The 16,232-nt window shown below is 40.2% G+C and overlaps 1 protein-coding gene across 2 annotated transcripts; it reads right to left on the bottom strand.

Moving 5' to 3' along the window:
- Window positions 1–2,953: 2,953 nt before the first annotated feature.
- Window positions 2,954–15,222, bottom strand: LOC104444212 (ATP-dependent DNA helicase Q-like 2). Of its 2 annotated transcripts, XM_010057852.3 has the most exons (20): window positions 14,987–15,222; window positions 14,445–14,665; window positions 13,828–13,974; window positions 13,521–13,736; window positions 12,378–12,482; window positions 12,155–12,259; window positions 11,950–12,072; window positions 11,113–11,201; window positions 10,470–10,506; window positions 10,365–10,398; window positions 9,580–9,632; window positions 9,433–9,510; window positions 9,288–9,353; window positions 8,418–8,484; window positions 8,097–8,150; window positions 6,690–6,797; window positions 5,944–6,008; window positions 5,494–5,572; window positions 3,827–4,047; window positions 2,954–3,357 (listed from the first exon to the last, which is right to left on the bottom strand). In XM_010057852.3, exons 1-20 carry the CDS (start codon window positions 15,048–15,050, stop codon window positions 3,163–3,165), a joined length of 2,127 nt encoding a protein of 708 aa, XP_010056154.2. In that variant the 5' UTR covers window positions 15,051–15,222; the 3' UTR covers window positions 2,954–3,162. The 2 variants fall into 2 exon arrangements, 1 of the variants encoding a protein (XP_010056154.2); XR_725365.3 differs by lacking the exons at window positions 2,954–3,357; window positions 3,827–4,047 and having other exon boundaries at window positions 5,490–5,572; window positions 6,695–6,797; window positions 14,987–15,050.
- Between the last annotated feature and the right edge of the window lie 1,010 nt (window positions 15,223–16,232).

The following is a 16,232-nucleotide window of genomic DNA, read 5'->3' as shown; positions in this document are numbered from 1 at the left end:
GTGCGTACCTTGCGTTGGTATCCTCCATGGATTGACTCGGGTTGATTCCTATGAGGGGTCGGAAGCGATCTGCCAGCATTTGGTCGAGGGAACCGGCCTCGATCTCCCCCACCAGTGGCCTTTTCTCTCGATCAAAAGTCGGGCTTGGCAGCGATTGCCGGCCTATATTCAACAAGGGACTCGGCCACGGAAGTGGCTGTGGTGAGGTTTGTTGCATTGCACCGTTTGAGCTCCTATTTGACCCAAGGTTTGAGTTCGCCCATGAACTAGTGGAACGCCTCTGTCTCGGTCATGGACGGGATTTGGAGCAGTAGCTCCGAGAACCGCTTCACATAGTCACGAACTCCGCCCTTCTACTCTAGGCGCTTGAGTTCCCCTCGGGCTTCCTCCTCCGCATAAGTGGGATAGTAGGTTCGCCGAAATTCCTCGACGAACCGAGCCCATGTCACGATAGGATCGCCATTCCTACCATTCGACTTACGTCTCCACCATAGCAGCGCATCATCAGCTAAATACATGGCTGCGGTGTTCACCCGGATCACGTCATCGGTTGTTTCCATGGTCTGGAAGTATCGTTCCATGTACCATAGGAAGTTGTCCACGTCCTTTGCCACCCGGGAGCCCTTGAACTCCTTTGGTTTGGGCGCATCGGAACAGGACTGCACGGTGATCACCCCGTTCACGCGTGCCGCTTCAAGCTCCACGAGCTTGCCCTTCATCTCCATCATTTCCACCCGCATGGCCGCCATCGCGGCTTCCCAAGTCTCATCCCGCTGCTGCAGCTCGTGCATGAAGGATCCTTGCACCTCGACACGGAGCTCTCCCATGCCGGCTTGGAGCTCTTGCACTTCGGCCAAGAACTCCTCCCTACCGGCTTCCGCTCCTTCAACGGCCTGGTGCAGGTTGTCCATCAATGCCTGGATGTCCGTGACGGTCTCCTCTATGGCCGTCAAACGGTTGTCCAAATCTCCCTTCAGATCCCTCGCACACGAGGCAGCACGGGCCTTCTTCGACCGGGTATTCCTCTCGGTTTGACGCCCACGATCTTCACGCTCATCGCCTTGAACGACCGGAGCATCAGCGCGAGGATCAGCCATTGCGTTTGGAATGTTGGCTCTGATACCACTTGTCACGAGTCGATCAATTTCGGTCGATCAAACACCGTGCGGCCTTAGGATCAGTGATCCCAAGTCAGCCTTACACACACACGCTCGAACACAAGAACTGAATGGGCAAAGAGAGTGTATATTGCTTGAGAACGAACTATTTACAAAGTGGGAGAGGGATCCCTATTTATACAAGAGCTGGTCGCATCTCAGCCATTGATTGTCCCTCCAATCCAACGGTCCATTTCAAATCCGTATCATCATTACAAAGCTATACAACAAGCTACTCGAAGGCTACTCGATGGTCTGTACACGGCAGGCCCTTGGGAAGTCCATGGGTCGCGCTCGTCAAGCCTTGGGCAGACCATGGGCGTGTGTCAGAAGCAAGATCAGGGTTGCAGGTCCGTCTGACACACGACCAGCCGAACCGTCACGGGCTGCTCGAACATCGCTCATGGGCCGCTCATGGATTGCGCATGGGCCTTCTCGCTCGTTCTGCTCATGGGTCGACCGTGGGCTGCTCTCTAGGAGCCCCTTGTACATGACACGGCCTGTCACAGAAGATCTTGGATCATGCTTTGTTCGTGGGCCGTGTCACTAGCGCCACACTTAAGACATCAAATGCCTCCATTGGGTTTCGAACCCCTCACCTTTGAGGAAGGATCAATGGAGCTTTTATCCAGCGGAGCCACCACGGCTTATTTGTATCATTAAAAATTCTTAAATACCCTAGACCCTTTTTTGTGACATAAAAAAAAAAAAAACTTAAATTTATACCAAGAAGACAAATATTATCTAAATAGCACTAAAATAAAGGGTGTCACATTATAATCTGGATATTATAATTAACACGAAACTCAGAACAACCCCCATTAACAATTCCTCTCGTATTCATTTTGGTGTTGCAATGAGTTTAACTTAGGCATGCATGATAAAATTTATACTTCTTTATTTCTTTGTTTTTCGGAATAGATCCGCTTGGTAACGCAACTTGATTTTTCTATTTCTGAAATAGATTTCTATTCCAAAAATAGATTTAAAGAATAAATCATAAGCTAAAATTTTTAATTTCTCAATTTCTGAAATAGAAATTAATTTTGGCTAGAAATCTAGAAATTTTGTCATGCGCACCCTTAATGGCCTGGAAATATATTTCTTCTTTGATTTGGGTAAGTTGTAGTTTGTCATTGGAGTTAAAAACAAAACCGGCGGTTCCAAGGTAAGACTCAACAGAACTTGCTTATGGAGTGCGACAGTGAAGCCAAACCGGTTCCCTCCAGAACCAGACCGTCCATACCAATTTCAGTTGATTCGCAAGCTGAATCGAAACCCCTGCTAGTCGGAAGAGGACCTTCGAGTTCCTTTTCCGATGTGTCGCATTGGACAATGATATTCATAGATGTAACCAGGCAAATGAAGCTTCTTTTCGGACTGCGAACCTGCATTTGATTTGAGTACATATGGAGGGGGGGATACAAATAGATTCGGAAGAAACGTATAGTTTTAAGGTAAGGAGGAGGTCACATGAGATTTCTAGGTAAACAAGCTTGAATGAATGCTCGATGAAATCTGCAAATATCGGTAGTTCACCCTACACCAAAAGAAAACTACGTCCTTCGAGCAGCTGCTACGCATTTGCCATAATTTTGGAAGATTAGGCAGTGGTCTCATTGGCCGTGCAATAAAACTATGTGACGCCAACTTCAGGATGATCATCGACCATCACAATATTAAGTACAGTACCGGAGAGCGAGAAGCGAGGCTAGCAAGCAAGAATTTTCCGGCGCATCCTCGGCTAATTTGAAATTCCCTAAACAGCCAAGGAGTCACAATTTGAGCCCCAAAAATACAACCAAGCTAAGTAAACTGATCCACCGCCTGCCCATCCTCCAAAAGAGGAGGACGAATATATATTGTATAGATCAAAATTCACCTGTTTGAGGCAAAATACAAACAGGACCATCGCGTGCGAATCTACTTCGCATATCAAATTCCCATCCGTTTCGTAAATTCACGGTACTTCAACAAAATGGCTCAAGAGATGCGAAATAATTTATCATTCTTCATCTTCGCTTGTCTCTATAAGAACCAGAGGTTTTGTCTTTGGTCTCTTGGATGCTCTATGATCAATGCTTTGGCATTTACGTGATGAATTCTTGTCAGGCTGATCAGAGCCTTCGTACTTCTCGACTTCTTCAAGAATTCTACTCCCATACTTCCCTGCCTTGAGCTTCCCAATTATGCTTTCCAGCTGCCAGAACAATTAATGGTGTGGTAAGTCTTCGTCCAAGTGACAACAAATACCCAAAAAGAGAAGCAGTGAAATTGTCTCGTTCATTTTTTTGGCAGCACAAACCTCTTTTATACAATTAAGGAATTACTAACATTACTGGATTTAGTAAATTAGTTAAGAACTAAAACTGCTCTGAGCTATGTAGCGTGAATTTCAAAGGAGCTCTGAACAAATCATGTTTTCCCCAATCAATCGCACACAGGTCCATAAGCTGATTGTTTAGATTTGGATGCATTCAGAAAAATGAGCTCAGTTGATGTGATTAACACTTGACTTTCAAGATTTCCAAAATATATGTTCCATAGGCTTTCCTAATCTTCATGAAAACATAATCAAGTAAACTCTTCTTGACGAAGAAAGTAAGCATATTTATGCTACACTTCGAACCAGAAATTTATTCTTAGTGCAAAATATAGTCAACACTTGCCTCTTCTATTGAGCTGGGTTTTCTGGCGCTAATCGTGCTTATATGTTGAGTTGTCAAGACTGAATGCGGTAATATCCCCCCATGGATAGAAGAGAGTTCCTTTCGCAGCTCATCAAGTTTAAACTCCAAACCAGAGGTGGTGAGGCCACGCTTAGTATGTTTGATATTGTCGTTCATTCCTTTCTGATCGCTTAAAACCTCAAGCTTAATCATCATCTTTCCTGCGTGAAAATAAGCATTATTGGTGTTAGAATACATCCCATTCTCTCACACAAGCTGTTGGACCTACAACATAGGCATATCATTTGCAACCTTAAACTAAGATAGAGCAATAAGCAAATGTTCATGTGAAGGTTGAACGCAAAAGCTTAATAATTATTCAGACTAACAAGGAGTAAAAATTATCAGTGCACAAATCCCTTGTCATGAACCAGCATGAGAATAGTAGCCATGTCTGCAGTATGAACTCAAAAAGATTCACAAACAGAGGAAAAGCAAAGGTGTCAACTGCCCCCTTATCTTCGGTCATAAGCATGACTTCAGAATTATTCCTTTGTTCATACCTCAAAATAAAGTCCTCAAATAATCTGAAATTGCAGTTACCTTTTACTTGATGGGTAAGCATTAGCTATTTCTAAGAAATGTGAAGCAGCATTCAGTATAAACATGCACTCCCTTCTCAAGTGTCCAAGTAGGGAGAGGTTTGACAAATGGACATTAATGCTTTTGTCAAGATGGACAGCGAGACCCATATGGATAGATTAGTACAAAATCAGATCGACACAATTTTCGTGTCATCCAATTGCATGGAAAACCAGTGAATTATAAGAACAGAAATTCCTAGCCATAGTAAATGTAGGCCACCACTTAATCTCCTTTTAATTATCTGGACAGATTAGGAAGTTGACGATGCAGTGGTGGAAAAATATTGGCTTTAAAAAAATATGATGCCAGTGGTCAAGCTCCCCAGAGCACCAGTGTATGGCCAATCTCAAGATCGGCATTGGAAAGCTCTGATCAGAATTTTGCCAACCACTGACTTGCTTAGCAATAAAGAGGCACACTGATGGAATTTGCAAAACATGCTGCTCCACTTCCTGAGATATGCGAAGACATATCCATTGCAGGAAGATGAGATTAAAACACCAATCTTACATCACACAACTACTTAATTTTTAGTGCTATCAACAATGGACAAGTGACTACTCCAAGGTGACCACATTCACATTATCTCAAACAAAGAAACAATTTAATCAAGGATAAGCAATCTCAACAGGCGTCCGCTGCAATTAAAAATAATCGTAGGTTACATAAATCTCAAGAACTAGAAGAACAACTCTTCATACTACAAGTTTTGAAACGTGTACACATGATGCACAAGATACTAGTTTTGATTTCACAAGAAATATGCTAAGATATTCATAATCTATTAAACAGATTGAAAAATCAGCAAGTGAAAAATCCCTGAAAGATGAACCTCAAGGGTATGCCCCTAAGGGAACTTCATTAATAAAAAAGGCATGCCAAATGCAGATATTCCACAAACAAGAGCATCCTGGCCATTGCAAACCTCACTTAGTAGTATTTAGAACACAAGGGCATAAGATGTTAATGACATGCAATAAAACTAAAAAGTGACACATGCTGTGAAGATAGAATCTTTGTACCTTGCAAAACTTGCTTTGTCAATGGTCCAAGTGTCACATAAGCATTTGTAGCATAAGCTGTATGCTGATATTCTTCTTTCTACACAATCAAAACAAGACTTAGAACTCACCAAGAGAGTTTGAACATTTGACTAGCAGGTGTATATATCAAGGAAGCTCTTCACAGGAAAAAAAAAAAAAAACTCTAGAATGAGGAAATCACACAGGTGTAACATCTTATTTATAGTTCTAAAAAGATATTAAATAAAATTATAATTCAATTATGTCTTCACCCTTGTGAAAATTAACCACATCAAAAGACCATTGTTTGGCAAGAGTGATTAACAATTTCTCTTGCATCCACCACGGACACAGATCCAAGTACTCATTCTCATCCCAGACAAACTGACGATAATACAGCAGAAAAATCACAAAAATAAGTTAAAAGGTCAGGAGAATCTAAGTTCTTACCAACACTCGATCCAGTATCAACTGTATCACCAGTTGCTCTAATTGCTCCTTCTTAAGAGTAGAACCTGGAGAAGATACACAGCAGAAAATATAACATGAAAGAAAAATTAAAGCTGGAAGAAGGGGACAATTGCAAAAGGAAGCTACAAACTCCTAGAGTGGCATTATCAAGAAAGAAAAACAGATCATTCAAAATAAATGGATAGCATCTCATAATAGGAGATTTATCAGTATTAGAACAAAAGGAAAACCCATTTACAGAAACCTATCCATTTGTAGCTGACTGCCGAAACTGTTTGATTGATACCAAATAACATTGTCTCTAGGAAAGACTCAGGACGAACTTAATTGCTTTGTCCCATGCAGATGTATTTTTATCTATAATAACTAAGATTTAACCCGATCCTTCAAGTATCTTTATACATATCTTATATCATTTATCACTTCGACATGAGTCTCCTTGCCGCAATCTATATAAGACTGCCACAAATTTGGAGACAATTGGATACAAATAACATAGCTGGACTACTCTATTTATTTGCTGTCTGAATATCATGTTAAACTAGAGGATGAAGCCATCAAGTTTAAGGGCCAAAGAACTACATTACAGGTTCTATACCACAATGGATATTTACAAGAGAAGCAATCAAATCACTAGAGAATTTCACAAACAAACCCAACAAGTACGCGTTCATTTTAATGTTACATGCATTTATTATATAATATTAATATGCACAAAAAGCAACCTAACTCCTTTTGCATTGTCTTTATTTTATCAACCAGCTGCAACATGGTCAATCTCTGATCCTTCTCCCGTACATCTTGAAGCAAAGAAATGACAAGCTTTGCATGGCCTGCAGACAAGATCGGTCAAAGCTGAATTATTGATCATCCTAGAAGGCAGCTTTAAACTACTGGCATCAAAAGCTAAAAAGAAATGAAATAAAGCTAGTAGGAAGCTTGATGCAAAGAATATAAAAAAAACATGTCATTCTTTAGAAAACAAAAAGACATGAGAGCGGTGGGAAAAATTTGTAGAGGATATATTCTAGTGCACTATATTTAAGCCATTGCAATTCCATTGCTAAAGGAATGGCCTTGGGAAGGAGCTTTGGGTGTCCAAAGCCCATTTGGCCAAATATTGGGTGTTTGGTAAAATTTTTGAAAACCACCTTGAGGGGAAAGTTTGCCTTTGAAAGGCCGAAAGCCCAAGGTAGGTCCTAGGCTGCCTTGGGCTTTTAGCACTCTCGGAAGGCCCTCTCTAGGGTTTAGTATAAAAATTTTGTTCCAAAACTATCCTAACTCAATTTTTGTTTTTCCGGTTTTGCCCTCATGATTCACTGTTCATCTTCTTCAACCTTAGATGTCAGCCGGCATGGTTGCGATGGGTCAGCGACGGGTTGGAAAGAGGCCAGCGTGGTCGTGGCTACACTGGCAACTGTCACCGGTCAGTTGCGCAACCTTGGCGAGCCATGGTGACCCCCCACAAGTTGCGTTGCTGCGACCCAAATTTGGTGCGCAACCTCCATGAAGGGCCACCTGAGGTCGCGTAATTGTCTCTAAGGGCCGCCTGAGGTCTTGCAACCTCAGATGTTGGCCGCCGGCAACAAATTTCAATCACCGGCGGCCGCCTTCCCTCGCCAGCCAACTTCTTTATTTTTTCTTTCGACGAATTTTTTTTTCTTTTTCTTCTTTTAAGCACAAAAGTCCTCTATAAATATAATTCCTCCGAATACTATTTTGCTCAAAGGTATTTCACAATGGATTTTCAAATTACAATTTGCATTTTGGAAAACCCTTTAAACTTAAAGTCCTCTGCATTTTCCCTAATATTTTCCCCAAAAGTCCAACCAAACGCACCCTAAGTCTGTCCACTCCAATTATTTGGATGCACTTTATTCTAAGTGAGGCCTTTGTTCCACACCACATTGGTTAACATTAACAAATTTGACCAGAGCCAAGGTTTAATAATCAGAAAGGGGAAATTTACATCTCAAAAATGAACTCACAAATAAGGGACGTGTATGGCCATAGAAAGGAAAAGAAAAACATAAGAGAAAAAAGATAAAATCCAACGCCTTAATCTTTATCAAATTTTTGTTAAAAGCTAAATGCACATATCAGATGAAGGTTGAAAGTACAAGGTAATGTACCAGATACGTCTATCTCTTTGATCTCATTAGAGAAGGCACAATTGTCGCACATTCCTATGGCAAGGAAATCATGATTTAGTCATTAAACAATTTTAAGACATTGAACTAAAACAATGCCAGTTATAAAGAGAAAATCTACTAAAATCAATTTACTGAGTGAAGTGACAAACTGCAATGGAAGCTAAACAAGCAAGACCTCTACAGGAGATAATTTGCTTGTGCAAACATATGATTCACCTCACCCAGTAAACAATCTTACTAGAAATTTATAGCATCTCTAGCATTATATATTGAAAAAACTATCATAATAAACAGATATACCATTGCAGTCTTGCACTGCTTCAGCAAAATGCCTGAAAAAAGCACTTCGGCGACATTGTCTTTTACTCTGTAACACCAGAAACAACTTAGAAAGAGTTTCATGAAAATGACAAATTAAATGATCTTTAAGGCTATAATAGAAAAAAAAAGGTTATTCAGGTAGAAGATTTTATTCTCCTAAACATCCACAATGTCACAAATAATGGTAATTAAGGACAGAGCAGAAAAAATGTTAGAGCTTTTAGTCTGCCCATGGACAGCATAAAGCAATTAATTAGTAAGGACAAAAATGAAAAATTCTAGAAGAATGAGTAAGAAATTTGAAATTTATTTAGCAAACATACATTACCACATCCACCAACGGAATGTGTGAATGCAGAGGGAACTTATCCATTTACTTATGTTAATACACTAGGGAACAAGTGTTGGGTGAGGTACGATTCTGATGTCTGCTTTGGCAATTTATAAACATTAAGGACGTGGGACCTTGGCAAAGTGTCCAAACTTTGCACCATGAATTAGAGGACACTTTCATGTAGTAAGGATTGGAGCGTAACATTTCAATATGATTACAGATACCTGTAATGCGGCATTTCCAATTGTAGTAAGAGTAGGAATAATCCAGCACACTGGATATTAAACTCCATAGTCTTATGGGCACGTACTCTTAGCATCATAAGTTTGTCATGCTCAAATTGATTTTTCCACCAAAATTACCAAAACCAGCAATGCGGTGCCCTTCTATGCAGGAACACCCCATTTAAATGACATGTATACTGCATGGCTGTACAAGGCACCCTATATTTAAAACTGAAAACTGCTAAGATCATCAACCTGTGCAGTGCTAGGAGGGCAAAAAAAGGACAGTACCTGACAGTACCGTACTATGTCATATAGGTTTTGCAACCCAGAGTTCTCGTAGAAGACCATTGAACTCTGTCCAAGAAAGAATGACATCTCATGGATGAACAGTACACTAGAATATAAAAATTAGTAACCAAAAGAAAATTTATACCTGCCTAGGAACATCTGCAGCCCTATAATATAGTAAACATTCTGAAGGAAGTCCATCTCTTCCAGCCCGCCCACTTTCCTGAAGTAATTGGTGTTACAGAAAGAAAGATTTTTATTGAAAACAGTTCAGAAGGAAAAGTGTGAAAACCTGGTAGTATGTTTCCATTGATTTACTCAGACTGTGATGGATGACAAACCTGACTACGAGAAATAATGATGTTAAGTACACAAAAAGATGGAAATAGCAGTAACACTTGACATCAGATTAAAAATAGAAGTGCTTCAACAGGTATATGCATAAACCGAAAAATTAAATATTTTGGCTGCTAAGGGTTCCACAAATAAGGCCACATACAGGAGGGCCTCTCCACACAGGCACAGTAAAGCACGCACAGAGGAGACAGGCATGGCGCTCCAGTACTGATAATCTATAATGCATTCAAGGGTTGGGATTATTTCCTCTTCACAAATTCAGAAATTCAGATGTGACACAAGGTACTCAATCTTGAATGTCCATTCTTGCAGACTCTGCATTAATTCCGGCGGTAGATCTCTTCAATGTGTTTCATTTAGTAAGAAGCTAAATTTAGTTAACCCTGGAATAATAGAAGGTGATGACAACGGGTTTTACTTTCCCTGAAGGGTAAAAAAGGAATCTACTAGCCTTCTCACAAGTCCATCAACATCAGATGCTCTATCAGATGAATTACACAGCAACCTAAATTAGTGAAAAGAACTCTAAAATGAGGCAAATCTGGCAGATGACTTTATCAAAGAGTATGTTTAGTAAAAAATTTCTAATGCTCAGAAATGGAGCTATGAATGTTAAGACTGCCTTAGATTAATAAGCATGACCAACTAATTCCTATTCAAAGAGTAAGAGACATTTGAGAAAGAAATCCACACATATACATAGCATTTTGCAATACTAACCATCAGGTTTGTTAATTCCCATTCCAAATGCCACCTACAACCATGAGAAAAAAGAATGGTAAAGTGACTTAGATAAAAGTATATAATTTATTTGCATACACATACCGTCCCTATAATTACTTGTAGCTTGCCATTGCTCCACCTGCAACAGACAAACATTAAAGGATCAAGCACATCTATGCAGGAAGAAAAATGTCCGAGAGTGCGTAAATGGACCTTTAGCTAACTATCTCTCTCCGTGGCAGGGGAATGGGCATTGAAGCATAGTTGAGAGCTGTGTGTGCCTGTGTGTATCTGTGTGCTCCATCATTTCTTTCTTATCAATGTTTGAGCATTTTGAAATCTTCTTTCTGTAGTGTGATTAAATATGCATACCACAACTTTGCAGAACACATTGTCAAGATATCACACTAGTTCAGCTACAGTCAAAAGATTGCTCTGCTTAGGTTAATGTTCTTTTAGCAGCAGATAAAGCTCATGTAAAACTTAGAGACCCTCCGTTTGATTAAGATAATGAAATAGCACAATTGGACAGAACAAGACTGATTTATCACGAATACATAAGGCAGCAATCATCATTAGTAATTCTGCTGGTGATTATGCCATTGGTCTCTGTTTCAGTCAAACCTAGGGTAGAATGGCACCAAAATCTTGCAAGTGAACAGTCACGGAGAGAGAGAGAGAGAGAGAGAGAGAGAGTCATGGAACTTATTGACATACAAAGAGAGCATGCAAAGGCCATGTTTACCTCAGATGAACTTTCTCACGAGCATTTACATCCATATCTGCATGATAATAATCTGCTGAAATTCCTCTATCACGTAACTCCTTTGCAACCTGTTCTACACCATACGTGTCGGAAATGAGTGTATAATATTAGTTACAAAGAAAGTACAGATATGTAAGCATAGAAAAGTAATTCAGTGACTTCACCAATTGTCGTAGTAAAAACAAAAATAAATGTGATTGTAAGAACAAATGGTATGTGGCATCCTCAACAGAAAATAACATTGCCCTTTTTACTAAATCAACACAGACCTATTTATTACTATGAAGCCAGCAATCCTAGCAACTTTAGGAAATTTCCCGGACTTTGTTCCTATGGGTGCACCATATCACAGTATATTAGATATATTCGATCCATTCTGTCAATTCTGTGACATTATTGTCAATACTATCATTTTCACTTGTGAACCAAAAATGTGAGCTGACACCTAAGGAGAAATTAAGAAATGCCCCACATAAATTCTTGACCTTCTTTTTCTAATCAACTGTTACAAGGAGATATAGTCTAACAAGTAACAATTTAGTGAATTAGTCATGCAAATTAGTTAGTGAATTTATAATACTGAACCACGAATAACTTGACAAGAATTGAAAATCATAAAAAGAGCACATAATGGCGAAAGTAAAAGAATTGATGAAAGGATGTTATGAGTCGATGATCTAAAACACTAGTATGAGATATTAAATTTAATCTCAGTTTGCAGCCCCACTTGCACGCGAATTGGAAGAATGTCATCTAATGAAAAACACTACACCAGCCGAAAAAGAGAATGCAAAGGAGTTGACGGATGGACTTAACCTGTTCACACTCCTTCCTAGAGAAGCAATAAACTATCCCAGATTCATTATTGGGATAAGATTCCCGTATAAATTCAGCAATTTCGTCAATAACCACTTTAGCAACAGATGACTTCTCTCGTACCTGCAGTGCATCCATAATAGACATTGGCTATCTGGTATGCAGCATATAAATTAAAGATTCAATAAATCAATCAATGACATACCATATAAAAGAGATTTGGCCTGTTAACAGTGCTGACAAACTTCACGCACTTGGGGATCTGCAGCATTTCCATCAGATCGTTTTGTACTTTCCAAGTAGCAGTTGCCTGTAAAAATACGATGACCGATTCATGAGATCGCAAATTCTTTAAATTAGTACATTTAACTACATAAGTAGCCATGTCATCCACAAAATCAATAGAAAGAAGATATGAGAAGACATACAGTTAAAGCAACCACGGGAACACTGGGAAACTGAGTCTTCAAGATACCAAGGTTTTTGTAGTCGGGCCGAAAGTCGTGACCCCACTGACTACAGCAGTGTGCCTCCTGCAGTTTACAGACAAGCAAGGACTTAGTACAACCAACCACATGACCATATTCGGCCTTACCAAGATGGGCATTGACGTCAAGATTCAATTAGTTGAAGTGGCATTTATTAGTTTGTAAAAGCATGTTTAACCTAACAGTCCATAGGTTATGATCATGAAAGACAAGTGCCTAAAAGGCAGCATTGATGTGCACGATTAAGGGGAAGAAGACACAATGACATTTCCTTCTACTTCTTCCTCTTTTATCGCCCTCTATAGATAAGCAAAGTCACATCTTGACAAATCTATGATGTTTTTTTTTGCTGTGACAAGTCTAAGATGTTGACCAACTATAAGTTCACTAAAATTACTATCTTTCTAAGTTTCTCTACTTAATAAACAATCCTGAGCAAGCAGTTGTCAAGACTAAACCTACTTCAAAGACAATCAACAGAAAGGAAGCAGCAGAAGAAAACAAATTAAAGTTGGACAGTGCTATCCAGTAACTTCTGCAACTAATCACATGCGTTCAAAAAGCTCATTGTATCCAAAATATGATAATCGTACATCATGTTTCCAGCTTTTAACATAAGTCACACGTATACTGGATCAAACATCCTTGATCATTTGACCTTCAGAATGAAGTCCTTGATTTGAATCCTAGGTGCTGCTCCATAAACAATGTAATACAAAAACTAGTTAGCTGATTCTTCGAAGTTAGCCAAAACCAGTATTAAATGCTAAGCCTTAGGTGCAGTCTCAACTTAAGGCAGCACAACTGGCAACCAAACTCAGATCAACAGATCAGTATAACTACATTTCTTAAGCTTGTTACCACTTGAAGCAGTCTAATTGACCCACCATCCTTGGTTTAAGACATTATGATAATCTTGTCTATCTATCATTATGAAGTAGCGTAACTTTCAAGTTCGAAGTGGAAAGTTATATCACCTTGCCATGTACAAAGAAACATAGGCTGCTCAAAACCAAAATTTACCAACACTAAAGCTCAGAGATCACTTAAGACCAAAACCAGAAAGAAAATTCAGATATTTACATCAATTGCTATCAAAGAAAGACGCCCCGCATGGTGGCATTTCTCCAGCTTTGACATGAACCTCTTGCTCTTGGATATCTTTTCTGGAGTAACATATAGTATTTTCAGCTCTCCTTCACCCTTTTCAAGCGCCTTGTATATAAACTTTTCATTGTCCTTGCCAGTCGTTGATGTCAACATATGTGCTGGAATGCCCAATGCAGCCAGACCCATCACCTAGGCAATGGTAATATTGCATAAGTTTATGTCACTAATAAACTTCCCAAAGTATAACATATTCTCAAGGGAACAGAAGATAGGAAAACACCTGATCCTGAATCAAAGAAAGCAAAGGACTGACAACAAGGGCAACTCCTTCCTGAAGAATGGCAGGAAGCTGGTAGCAGAGGCTTTTGCCACCACCAGCAGCCATGATGACCAGGACATCTCTTCGACTCATAATGGCATTTATGATCTGGAAACAAGGAACAGGCAATTCTCAGTAACAAGTTGGGTTAAGGCAACAAATGGAAGACATGCCCATTACAAATACATTAAGCTAGACAGATATTTGTACGAAAGTAATGACAGGAACCCCAGTCGATAGATTTAGTAGAAAACATGACAATGAGTCTGACTTTCAGCAGACGGAGTCAGAATAGTAGTATATGAAACTTTCAATTCATTGCTATCACTCTGAAGAAATATTTATGTGGATAATAAATACATTTGGCAATTACTCTGATATGATTGTAAAAACTTACATTAACAAAGGGAGTGCATTTTTATGATTTCAAATGGGAAGGCAAATCAAAGGGTGAACATGAAGTATACAGAGCAAAATACCAATTTAAAAGATCCCAAAATTAGGCAAGAACTTCAGCTCCTCCTATTAACCTCCAGCATAACAACTAAAACTGCAACAGGGATATTTCCAGCACTAACCTCCCGCTGATTCGCGCGATACTTGCGTATCCCAAAAATGTTGAATTTGACATCGTCAGCTCGAGCATCCCAGTCGAAAGTGCCCGACCAATCTTCCCCCGACGTCGAAGCGCCATCCCTCACTGGGCTGCCAACATCCTCGCATGCCTCCAACAAAGATTTCAGCTCAGACTGCCGCTCATACAGCTTCTCTTGCCGATCAAGCAAGACCTTTATCTGGTCTGCACAACAGTCGGCAAAGAATCAAAACAAACGGCAACCCCAAAACGCGGCCGACGAAATCGACGCCCGAGCTAATTAAACGAGCAAAATGCACAAAGCCGGGGACTTTCACAGGCCCCATTTTGGTTCTTTTCTGAAACGAAATTCTCAGCATAAGCACAGAACGATTCAGTTCCTGCAAAACGATCACAGCATACTCAAGCCGTTCCTGATTTACTATATCGAAAACTTCACTCCCGACATCAATCGCAGTCGTCGCGCAACAAGGAACAGCTAATGGCGACCATCGTAGATAGAGAGACAGAGACGGAGACAGAGACCTTGGACGTCCTGAAGCTCGACCTCCACGCCCAACAGCTCCTGCAACACGTCGCCGACTTCCATCGCCTCCCGAACCGGCGACCACGATCGCGACTCCGATTTCTCCCCCGGCGCCGGAAATCCTCCCGCCGGAATGGGGACCGCGAAACCCTAGAAGGACGTCGGTGCCGAATATCGCGCCGGCGATCCGCTCCTCCTTCGTTCCTTTCTTTCTTCCCGCCGGAGGAAGCGAAGAGCTCCCTCCGCTTCGCACCTTCGCGCCGCCGTCGGGCTCACCAGCGGCCCAGCGATGTTGGGCCTAAATGGGCCTAAAGCGAAAAGGCCCATCAACTTCCGCTTGCAAAATGGGCCCACGCAATCAGACGCAATGATTGATCTTGAAGTTAATTTGGATTTATGCAACTTAGGTTTCTAGTTCTAAAGCTTATGATTTGACATCTTTGCTTCTTTTCTTTAGGCATTTTTTTTATCATTATTTTTGGCGAAGCCATGGCTTCCGCACGTATCTGCCGAAGATCGTGATTTCAACAGAGATCGACTCGCTTATTATTGGAAATTAAGTTTCGAGATGGTTGCGAGGTTGACTCGAGGTCAACGGACGTATTCAATATCTCACCAACCAAAACCAAAAATTGGAGACTTTTTATTGTCCTCTGTCGTAACGAGAGCGAGAATGGTACTTAACCTATCATCGTACATGCTGCAAATACTATTCCAAGTCATGAATAAAAATTATTTTACCCTAGTTTTTAGGTTGGGAAAAGAATAGCTGACTCACTCTGTTTACTTATAGAGTGCTTTAACTATGTCTTTTAATGCAGAGTTTAGATCAAATGAAAAGCTGGTAATCCCCAATGCACTAGATTATTTTGTGACATTTGAAAGTTGGATATTTTCTTATTGAACATATTCAATCAATGTTCCAAGAATGCCAAATAAATGCAAACTTTTCAATGTTCAATGCCCAAATTTTGGATACACTCTCTCAATTTGCTTATTGAAACACATATAGCTAGTCCATATGATTCGTCTATAGACTCTTAAGCTACGTTTGGCACTCAAAATAATATTCATGATAGGATAATTTTATCCTATCCAGCATTTGGTGCATGCTCAAAATAGGATAAAGTAAGATAGATGCGTTTGATTCAACATTCCCAAGGGACTTTCAGTCTTCAAATGACTCGTCTGGTTTAGCTTTTGAGGAATGCATTTGCAAAAATGCAAATACTTTTTGGTGAATAG

Source organism: Eucalyptus grandis, chromosome 5 (assembly GCF_016545825.1).
Source record: "Eucalyptus grandis isolate ANBG69807.140 chromosome 5, ASM1654582v1, whole genome shotgun sequence".
Lineage (NCBI taxonomy): Eukaryota > Viridiplantae > Streptophyta > Magnoliopsida > Myrtales > Myrtaceae > Eucalyptus > Eucalyptus grandis.
The sequence above is the reverse complement of the archived record's forward strand: the minus strand, read 5'-3'. Positions and strand labels throughout refer to the sequence as shown.